The 12,093-nt window shown below is 39.4% G+C and overlaps 1 protein-coding gene across 1 annotated transcript; it reads left to right on the forward strand.

Moving 5' to 3' along the window:
• Positions 1–1,509: 1,509 nt before the first annotated feature.
• LOC128375189 (glycogenin-1-like) lies at positions 1,510–11,332 on the forward strand. The gene is made up of 7 exons (XM_053335474.1): positions 1,510–1,651; positions 5,253–5,388; positions 5,545–5,719; positions 6,087–6,249; positions 7,671–7,797; positions 8,771–9,008; positions 10,527–11,332. Exons 1-7 carry the CDS (start codon positions 1,510–1,512, stop codon positions 10,695–10,697), a joined length of 1,152 nt encoding a protein of 383 aa, XP_053191449.1. The 3' UTR covers positions 10,698–11,332.
• Positions 11,333–12,093: the final 761 nt, after the last annotated feature.

Raw genomic sequence — 12,093 nt, forward strand, 5'->3', positions numbered from 1 at the left:
AAGTCATGTCCACTCAGAGGCAGTGCTGGCTTGATCTGCCACCTGAGGCTGAGCTACTCAGCTGCTGGAATACAAAGGAGCTTCCTTGTTTTGCTATAAAAGTAGCTCATTATAGTGAAGGTCATCCTGTTGCTTACATGTTGCAGCTTAATCTGCAGCAGAGGCAACACATGTTCAACTGACATTTCTGACAGTAAATAAAGACCTGGCTTTTTTTATTTACACAATATCCAGTTTGTAATCTTTGTTAACGACAAGTCATCTTCTACTGCATATCCTGCAGTGTATGTGTTGCAAGTGAAGGAAGTATTCAGTATCCTTTATGCATTATCTCTTAAGTAACAATATCATATTGTAAAAAAAAAAAAAAATCAAAAGACCCCCTGTAACAAGTAAAAGTGCTGCATTCAAAACTCTACTCTAGTAAAACTGCCCCAGGGCCCCAGATGTACAGGGTGTAGCAGTTAGTTTGTGGTGCAATTGATTTCAAATTTGTTGATTACAAAGTATCAATACTCTAATTGCCACTAATGCACGTTATAAAGAGAAATGATACAGGCCAGCATCACACTACTGCGGACTACAGAGAGGCCCTGAACTGAAATTAAGCTTGAAGACCTTTATTCATATATATATACTTGTTCAGATGGAGCATTTTACTAAATAAATATAACTCACTTACTAATACATCCACAAAGCACTGAAAGTCATTTATTATCAATGTAATATACTTACACAATATACAATACACTTATTCATTCATTACTGTTATTCATTTTTACATCTTATGCTGACGTGTTCCTAAACAAATTTGTATTTAATCATCAAACCCTAAAGCCAGATTGCGCCAGACAGTGGGAGGAGTAATAATTGGAAACATTAAAAACATACACAAAAAAAACAAAACAACAAAAACTACCTTTACAACTTTTGCATTTACACTACACTACAAATCATACACTATAAATCAGGGGTCAGCAATTACGTTCTACCATAGACGGTTTTTTTTTCCCACATTGGGTGCCATTAAGTGGGAAAAAGGCCTAAATGTGTTTGTTTATTAGTTTTAATCCATATAAAATTAAATATATCCTCTTAAAAGTGCTATTTCAACAGTTACTTACTTGTTAATGATCAGTCCCGTATTGTTTTGTTGTTGCTGTGTCTATGTATTTTGCCCATCACAATAATTATTGAAAAGAGAAAAGGAGAGAAAATATAACAGATGTGTCGACATGGTAACCCCGTCTGTGAAACTCTCGCGAGATTTACATATATTGTTTCTCTATTGTGCGGGTTGTTTGTCATTGCACCAAAAGCTATGTTTTATAATGTGACAACGCTGTGGTTAAGGTTTGGTTGAGTTTAGGCTCTAAAACACTTCGTTAAGTTTAGGGAAAGATCATGGTTTTGGTCGAAATAATTAATCTCGCGAGAGCTTCGCAAATCTAGGGTTACCACGTAGACGCCGTAACGCAAGGAGGGGGCGTGTCAGCTGTCACTGACCACATGACCCGGAAAATGTGGGGCTTAATTCCTGTGTTGGACTGCTCTCAGCTGCTGAAGCTGTGCTCTTCGCAGTGCAAACCCTCCATCTGCCACATCAGGACCCCCGACCCCCGGGCCGACCCTCCTCAGAGCATCATGACGGGTAAGACACCGGCTCTCCGGCGACACTGGCAGCTGACGCAGTGCACTCAACACCGGGCAGTGCGTTTCCGGACCGGACCGGGTCTGTGCGAACTGGTCATCCCGAAATATCGCGAATTTATGAAACGCTGCAGAAAAACATACTACGACACTCAGTGCTCTTCTCACACGGTCAGAGAGCATGCAGTGACTTTAAATCAATGATCGCTGTCAACGCTGTGGTTATTTAGGGGGTCGATATGTTTGATTTGATGAGCTGCTGCGAAGGTTTGGACCAAAGTGAAGCTGAAGAGCATCAACAGCTGCACTTCCGCTCACTGTTTTCAAAGCAAACCATTGTGCAGCTTGAGCAACTCAAAATGTACAAACAAATGGATGATATTGAGAAAAAAATGCATTAATCTTCTTTTAAAATAACATACTGTGAATAGATTTGTCCCAGATTGTCTCTCTAACATTTTATCCAACACTGAACTGAACTTTGAAGAACAATCTGATATGTGATGTAACGCAGCACAGACAGGATTACTCAAAATTGCCTTATAATGACCAGGATATGCACTGGGTGAGACTTTTTCTAGGGCAGGAAGTAACCTACTAGTTATTTTCATTATTGACTCATCAATTTATAGTTTTGCCTATAAACTGTCAGAAAGCAATGAAAAATGCCCATTCTAACTTCTGAGAGCCCAAGCCGACATATTCAACTGTCTTCTTTTGATGGATCAACAGTCCAAAACCCCAAAATATATATTTTCCTATCATGTAAGATACATAACAGCTTCAAATTCTCACTTTTGAGAGGCTTCGACAAGAAAATTATTGGCATTTTTCCTTAAAAAAAACTAAAAGAATAAAACATTTACTGTTATATTAAAAAAAGCACATTCATTTTCTTTTAATCAGCTTATTGATTAAGACTAGTTGTCTCATCTTTACATTTTACAGTTGAAAAGTAAACTTGCTTGTGTCATCACTCTCAATCTCATGTAACACATAGCCTACACTGATACCGGTATATCTGAGCTGATACTGGTTGATGCCACGGCCCAGTGGATATACTGGTGCCCTTCTGAGGTCTAATATGTAGAGTTAAGTCAAAGTGGAAGTGTGGATTGTGACACGAAGTGGGCGAGTGGAAATTGCTCACATTGCATCACCAACTTTGCTGATTTCTCCATGTGAATTGCAGGCGGTGCGCTTACCTTGGCCTGTAAAACCAGTTGTTGCTCTGGCTATTGCTTCATATTTAACATGCAGACATGACAGTGTTCGTTTTCCTGCCTAAATTTAATTGAGGGGGGAAAAAAAGATAAATTCATATTGCTGTAGCTTTACTTACACACACACACACACACACACACACACACACACACACACACACACACACACACACACACACACACACACAACAATATTCATCATCCCAAAAATCAAAGAAACCTACATTCAGAAACATTTAGCATTAAGTTGGAAGAAAATAAATCTTAAATAAAGTTTTAACACCCTTCTATAAAAAGTTAATATAAAGTGCTCCTCAACTGTAGTTCATGTAAAGTACTTTGATTCAAACTTTTCCCGTCCCTCTTCTACTCTTTTATTTCTAAAGAAAGTGTGATTAACTTCCTGGGTTAGTGTTGTTGTCTCTGATTTGACACAGTTGTTTCACCAGTGCGGACGTGCGCTGCAGTGTGTAACCTTGAAGTTTTTCTTTTTTTCCCTCTGTATACTATAAAAGGGTGTTGTTGTCAGACCTTATATGGCGTATTACTGGTTGTGTGGTTAGCAGATAGAAAGTACCAATCACTAGAAGAAAGTTACTGTATGATAAAGGATTGCCAACATTGACGAGTTAGACACATATACAACAGTGTATATTTCAAGCATCATACAAACTAAAAAATGCTTTATTACACAATGATGTATTTGGAAAAGGGGCACTTTATATGTGTTCTCTATGACTTTTACTTGAATACAACAATATATTTCAGTAATATTTAAATGAACCCATTGTAGACTTTTAAAGAATTGACTCTTTATATTTATACATTAGATTACAGCCTCACACTAATAGTTAAAAGTGGATGTGTTACTCCTGAATATCTGTACTCATATTATAAAGTGTTTGTCAGACCCTGATGTGTACTGTAGATACTTACAGTCACTCTGTGGGAACACAGCACATGTTTCCTGTATGGCCCTGAGGGCAAGATAGGCCTTACTCTGTGTAGATAGGCAAGTAGGTAAGTTATAGTTCCTTGAAGCAGACCCTAGCAACCGTGCAACACTCTCACACTCATCGATCAGGTTTCCCAGACGCCCCCCCCACCCACACCTCACCAAAACAACGCATACATTCAGCTTGATGAATACTATTTGCTGGCTTCAGGCCCACTTTCAATCAATCAGCAACACAGTAAGACCCCCCCCCCCTTTTTTATGTTAATGTGTGCATGAGGCACTTATCAGACAGGCAATTGCACCAAACCCTAAACCAACACACTTTACACAGTAGGGCTGCAGCTGAATGGGACATACTTTTAGCAGTGGAGCCTGACCGATATATTGATGAGCCAATATTATCAGCTGATATTGGCTTTTCACAGATATATCAATATCATCTACCGGTATATCTATATCTATCTATATATTTAAAGATATATCTATATATCTATATCTACCTATATATGTATATTATGTATAGATCGTTTTTCTTAATTCAAGTTAAAAAATATATTTTTTTTATGTTCTGTTTTTTTTTAAATTTAGAGTAAATTATGACATTACATACATTTTCCAAGTAAATGTTACATACAGTAATTGTTAAAAGGGTAAAATATCCTGCCTGCATTGCATATCTTTGTCACAAGTGTTTCAGGGATCTTTTCAAAAAATGTGTTCATGTATTTATGCTCTCATTCTGTATATATAAGATTATTGTCTGATATAACGATGTTGGCCTCAAATCCAGTATGGGTCGGGGCCTAGGCTGCTTGTACAGTGCATATGGGAAACATGTCGAACGTAATAAATCAATGCTTGTTGAAGAGAAAAAGTAGAAAAAATATGTATTTTCTTGTAGCTTGGTAGTAGATACTTGATTGATTGTTGACTGCTTTCTTACAATTTCTAGTTTCACTTAAATAACAAATGTAAATAAATATAAATGTGCAAAGAAAGCTGAAACAGTCATGCAGAAAAATTCTATATTTACATAACTGGTGCCAATTTGTTTATCTCTTTATCACCAGCATGATTAATAAGTCATCCATTACTTTAACACTATAGCGCAGAAGATAAGCCCAACAACAAAAGCAGTGAGCTGGAGAGATGGAAAACACCGGCCCATCTGCTGGATGTTTGATCCTTGCACGTCCTTAGTTTCGTCAGTTTTACAGTTAATTGGATTAATTATGGCTGCAACTAACCATTATTTTATTGATTGATTGAGCTGCCAGGTATTAATTATTAATTAATCAATGAAATGCTAAAAAAAGAGAGGCATATAAATGGAAGCAGGACAAAAAGAGTGATAACACTAATATGATAAAAATCATTATCATGGCTGATCATTGTGTGTCTGTGTGTGTTTCTCCAAGCAGACCAGGCTTATGTAACATTGGCCACCACCGACAGCTACGCCAAAGGAGCGATGGTTCTCGGCCAGTCGTTACGAGACCACAACACAACCAAGAAACTCGTCGCCCTTGTAGGACCTCATGTTGCAGACCCTTGCAGGTAACACTTCCAAGTTCTTCAGCTGTCATTATGTCTCTCTCTCTCTCTCTCTCTCTCTCTCTCTCTCTCTCTCTCTCTCTCTCTCTCTCTCTCTCCCCTCAAAACACAAATGATAGATTTAATGTGCACACTAATCATACTGTGTGTGTGTTGCAGAGATGCACTGCGCTCCATTTTCGATGAGGTGTGTGTCGTCAATGTCCTGGACTCCGGTGATACGGCTCATCTGTCCATGATGAAACGTCCTGATCTGGGAGTAACCTTCACAAAGCTGCACTGCTGGACGCTCACACAATACAGCAAGTGTGTGTTCATGGACGCAGACACACTGGTGAGAAACGAAACAAGGAAAAATCACAATATAGTTGAGAAGCTTTGAATATGTTTTGTGTCAGATTTTCTTTGCGTGTGTTCCTATTTTCCATTTTTTGTTGAAAAAGAGAAAGAAAAGAAGAGAAAATGTTAGTGGAGTAACTGTGAGGTAATTGTAATTAAATATTGAATAAATTCAGGAACGCTCTGTTTGACTTCCTCTTCTTAAATATTCATGCAGCGTTAAGATTTCAGATGCACAATTTAAACTCTTAAATGCATATTTTTCTGATACGTTTTTGCATTAAATGTCTTCTTGTGGAAATATTGATAAAAGAAATTCCATAATTTTGTGTAAATAAGTAATTTTATTTAAATGTATTCAGGTACTGTCAAATATAGATGAGCTCTTTGAGAGGGAGGAGTTATCTGCAGCGCCGGATCCTGGTTGGCCAGACTGTTTCAACTCCGGGGTGTTTGTTTTCATACCGTCCAATGAAACGCACGAGAAGCTGCTCACGTTCTGCGCTGAAAACGGCAGCTTCGATGGTGAGGCCTGAATTACACTCTTTCTTTTTCTCCTCTCTTCTTTTCATTATTAGAGGGGAGAGCGTAATTCAACTTCGAGTCAAATTAGAGGGCCTAACACCAAAATGCAAAGTTTCATGTGTATGACGAGACTGATACTGATAGCTGAGAGTCTGGAGGTATTAAGAACACTAAAATCATGGGTACAGTCTGTATGAGCTCAGCCACAGGTTTCTGAAGGGATATTTTGCATTTCTGAATCATGAAGGTTTGGTTTAATATCACTTGTCTGAGGCATGAAAATCCACATTTGAGCAATTTGTGTGTAAAGGACTCTACATAAACAAGCAGCAACCAACATGATTGAGTGTTAGAGCCTGTCTCTGTCTACTAATGCAACAACACTCTCAAACATACTTTTTTTTAATGTCATGTTCTTATTGCAAAACTATTTTCAGCCAACACACACACACACACACACACACACACACACACACACACACACACACACACACACACACACACACACACACACACACACACACACACACACACACAAAGTGAAGTTGCCAATTATGACTCTTACACCTTGCAGAATAAAAAATGAAGTTTGACAGAAAACATGTAAAATAATGTAGTACTTTCAATTTATTGACCAATAAAAAAGACAAATTGTTAATAATGCTTCACTAAATTTGACTTGAACTGATTTAACTGAACAGAATTCAGTTGAAGTAACAGTACATAGGAATTTACGCCTCTTTTTTTTAGATATCAACTTGAGCCAAATACCAAACGGCCAAAAGCATTTCCACTGTGGCTGACACCAAAGATTAAACCTATATTGTACTGTCGCTACATCATTGAATTGATACACAGAGGTTCCTGTAGCTGCCCTCTCTCCACACACACACACACACACACACACACACACACACATACACACTGTAGATATCCTACTCTTAACCCTCACTTGGCCTAACCTTGTCCTCACGCTGCCTGCCAGCTCAATCCTGCCCTTTGCAGCCTGCCGTTAACACTCACCAAATGCCATATATGAGTGAGGGAGGGCATAGATTTCACCATACAATGTCATTCACTGTATGCAGCATCCTCTCGCAGCATTGTCAACACTTTTTTCAATTTCTATTTATACATGTGATAAAGAACACAGCCTGCAGGAATGTATAGTACAGCGTGTGTGTGTGTCAGATAAGATAATGTTACTAAATAAGTACTAGGATTAAAATATGTAATGAATGAAGAACTGATCAGCTTGTTTTCTTGTCTTTGATGGCCCAGAGTAATTCTCACATGACTATTGCACTCCTGGTTGTGGGTCTAGGGGCTCCTAGCTTTCTCTTATCTTGCCCTGCTTTTGCCAGAAGTTGGTTTCACATCTAAGTATTATTTTTTCTGTGTGTGTTTGTCCACATCTGCAGGTGGAGATCAGGGGGTTCTCAACAGTTTCTTTAACACTTGGGCGACGGCAGACATATCTAAACACCTCCCCTTCATCTACAACCTCAGCAGTATCGCCATCTATTCCTATCTGCCAGCTTTCAAACAGTCAGTAAACACACACACACACACACACACAGACACACACACACACACACACACACACACACACACACACACACACACACACACACACACACACACACACACACACAACTACACATTTAGGGTTTCTTCACTTCCATGTTTCCCCAATTCTGTCGTTTCCTCTGTGAAACTTAAGTGTGTTTGTGTGCAAAGAGGTATAAAGCTTATCAAAGGTCAATTCAGAGGTTGTGTATCTGTCTGTCTGTGTGTGTGTCTGTGTGTATCTGTGTGTATCTGTGTGTGTGTGTGTCTGTGTGTGTGGAAGTGGGTGGGTGTTAAATTACAAGAAGCCGCAAGCATGTCACACATTTTTCCACAACCAGCAAAATAGAGGAGCAACATGCACTTCTGTCTCTGTGTCCTTCTGTGTAGATTTTTAGTTCAGTGCAATGAATCACGCTGTATTTTCCTAATTTACTTTTCTTATTAATGGTGAAATCCAGATATGTCAACTTGGATCTTATTTTTGGAGATTTACTGTTGATACTGTTGATAATATTGTACTCACCAAAGTAACTGCTAAGACTTGTAAATGTGGCTATAAAAAAGTCAGACAGGGACAGAAACTCACAGATTTTAAACAAAGTATAGATAGTACACTAGTTTTTTGGGGTGATGAAAGATCATTTTGGCTGATAAGACTGCTCATGTTTTTCCTCATGTGACACTCGCTACGTTATCATAACTGATGTGATTGAAATGATTGAATTATTGCCAAAGCTATAAAACTAAGATGCAAGTTTTAATAAACCTGAATCATCCCCTAACACCATAAGACAGAGAAATTACATGTTGCTGTAACAATAAATCAGGATGTTGATATCATGTTAAGCTTTCTTGATAAGTTAAGAATACAAGAGTAATTCTGCTTTAAATCCTTCACGTTTTTCCATCCTCCCATCCCATGTTCTCTTTTGATGCTGTATCTTCACAGGTACGGCCATGAAGCCAAAGTGGTGCACTTCCTTGGCAAGGCGAAGCCATGGAGCTACTCCTACGATTCTCAGAGGGGCGAGGTCAAAGGTCACTCCGTGTCCCCTGACCAGTGCCATCTGCACCCGGACTACCTGCTCATGTGGTGGCAGTTGTACAGCAAATCTGTGATGCCTCTGCTGCAGCGGGCCTACGGGGACACTCCCTTCCACAGCGGCTTTGTGGAGGCAAACGAGGATGTATGTCACTTCTGTGTGTGTGAAAGAAGAGTGTTTAATTTAAGGTGTGGCTGTAGTGTGACTGATCATGTGAAAAGATATACTGGTATGGCTGTGAATGTGTGTGGTCAGTAGTTTATCTATTGCATCATGTTGCACAATCGTCATGTCCTGACTGTGTGGAAACCTTTAATAGCTTGTTGAACCTTTCACTAGCACATTTTTTAAAAGTGTGGGAGTCTATCATGGTTTGCAATTCCAGAGTGGTGAGAGTGCTATATATCGAAGCTCCCTCTTCAGCTCAAGATAAAAAGCTGCCCAGTTTAAGTTGTCTCACAGTAACAAGCAAAAGTTGATTGGTTCCACATTCCTCAGCCTCCCGTCTGTTGCCAAAAGTCGTTTTTGTTGCCCGCTGGTATAGCCCGTCTCCTCAGTGGTGTCAAGACATTATGAAAAGCGTTCTGTCGTCAATGAAAGACACGGGCTGAACAACTGTTCAGTGCTTCACAGAGTGGCAGGAAGTTGCCATGTTGTCTTTTGTAATAGTGAGTCAATGTTCTGAATTAGTCAAAGAAGAAAAAGACAAAAGATAGATGAGCAGATGGTACAAGAAATCCTGGAAAACCTGCTGCTTTGCTCAATTACTCAACGCTGTGTCATCTTGTGTCACAAGTTTCTACAGACAGAGAAAGTTTTCCACAGGCTCAGGGTCACATTAATTTTTTTTTCTGTGTATCAAATGATGCTGGAAAAAGGCAATGATCAAATGCTGTACATTAGATTCCATACTTCATACATACTTTCCTTTAAACTTGAAAACAAAAAATATTTAATGTCCTGCTCCACTGAAAATGTGTTATGTGTGTTACTTCATACATAACAAATGATGTAGAATGATGTATTTGCAAATCTGCTCACCTAATATTTAAGTTTAGGATATGTACAGCACATATGAGCAAGATTTTGTGACATAGCAACTGGAAACCAATTGTGGTCCAGGATGCAGCTTACATAAGTGTGATGTGGAAAATAATTTTAAGAATTTCTAGTAAGGTCGTTGTACTTTTGGGTGGAAAAAACATATCAGGCACAAATTATTACTCAAAAGCACTCAAGTACTTTGTTGTTTTATAGGATGGCTTTAGGGGGTCTTTATTTTTTATTCTTAGTCATGCACTCTCTGTTAATGTGTTTCCTACTCACTAGAGCCATTATGAGTTGATTGGTAGTGACTTGAGTGTACATTAAATATAGGAAGCCAAGCTTTTCTTTTTAATAATGTTACCATAAGCTGCTTACATCATTTGACAAACATTATCAAATCTTATCTGCTGTAAATGTGTTGCAAAATGTCTTGTGATACTCTGACTTCTCTGACAAAAAATGCCTGCAAGGATCACATGTGCAAAATTCCTCCATTGTGAGGAAATCCCAGCAGAGTGAAGCTGAGCATGGCTGAACTTGGTGAAAGCAGACCATATAAAGGATTGTTCTGCAACCATCTTTTAATGATTCATTCATTCTTTCTCTGTCATGCAGGTTAAGCTTCATGAGGATATGAGAGAGCATTCGGCTCCCCCTGCTCCTGCTCCTCGTCCTCAGATTTCATCAGAGGAGAGGAAGAAGCGCTGGGAAGCGGGCCAGATCGACTACCTTGGTGACGACTCCTTCGTCAACATCGAGCGCAAACTTAATTCCTTCTTAAAGTAGCAGGTGGGCAGGTGAGGGAGTGCGACAGACAGAGAGAGCACCAGTTGAAGCTCTGTGTGGGCGGGGAATAAACCACTGCTCAGCCAATCACAGGGGCTTGATTAGCAGGTGACTGAATGAAAGCCTCTGTGCAACTTTGAGCCTCACTCTGTGCACCTTCTCAGTGTGTGTATGAATTTAGGAGAGGAAACTTCACTTTTCTCTAAATGGACCAGTGTGTAAGATTTAATGGAATCAAAAGGAAGAAATATAATATAATATTCATAAATATGTTTTCATTAGTGTATAATCACCTGAAAATAAGAAATGTATTGTTTTGTTGGCTTAGAATGAGCCCTTTAGATCTACATAGGGAGCGGGCCCTCTTCCGTGGAAATGCCATGTCATTATTTTTCCATCCTGTGTTCTACAAAGACCCACCGCTACACTGCTTCTGATTGACCCATATTTTCACCCTAACCATCTCACTCCTCATGCCTAAACCTAACCAGCCTAACCAATGAAGGGACAGAGTACTAGCCAATCAGAGGCAGATTTAGGTGGGTCTTCGCAAGAATGTGGGTTGGGGAAAAACGCTAGGTTGGGCCAGTCAGATGGACGAACTCCTGCAAGTGCAGTTAGGGTTAGGATAGTCAATAAATAAACAACCAGATTTCTTTGTATTTTTATTTATATTTATGACAAAACATCAACATCAATTTATCACAGAAATACTGCAATTTGCTTACATTTTCTTAGGTGGAACGCCATCTTGCCCTGATATTTTGACAACCCATAAGTTAGCTGGCCGAACAGCCAGTGCGGAGAACATCTTAAATCAGGTTGTCACACCGCAAACCTTTAGTAAATCAGGCCCAATGAGTACAAATTTTGTAGCTTTGCAAATCCTTCCCCCGGCTGATCCAAACTTTTACTAACCTAAAAAATAAGTCAGCCCACCCTTCACGTTTCTGCACTAACCCAGAACAAACAAACACTGGCTCTAGGGAGAGCCGCTCGTGTTTTATGTGAGTTTCGTGGCCACTGTAGGTTCTCCTACATGCTTGAAAGGGAGGGGTGAGGGCATTCAGTTAGTTGCAATCTCCAACCTCACCACCAGATGCCACTAAATCCTACACGCTGGTTCTTTTAAAGGAAAAGTTTGACATTTTGGGTAGAGGTCGATGAGTAGATTGATACCACTCATTCACATAGGAGTGCTATCAATCTTCTTATCTACATCTCGGCAACAAAGCGAAGCAGCTCATTAATGTCGAATCGTCCAGCTGTTCCTTTTAAGTGTTCTTGTGTCTCTGATGGAGATGGATTCATAGTCCTGAGTCTTCCTATCCTGTGGAAACATTCAGCAACAATGGAAACTGTTGGAAGGGAAAATTAAGTTTAGCTGCTGTTGCTG

The sequence above is a fragment of the Scomber japonicus genome, chromosome 16 (assembly GCF_027409825.1).
Source record: "Scomber japonicus isolate fScoJap1 chromosome 16, fScoJap1.pri, whole genome shotgun sequence".
NCBI classification, from domain to species: domain Eukaryota; kingdom Metazoa; phylum Chordata; class Actinopteri; order Scombriformes; family Scombridae; genus Scomber; species Scomber japonicus.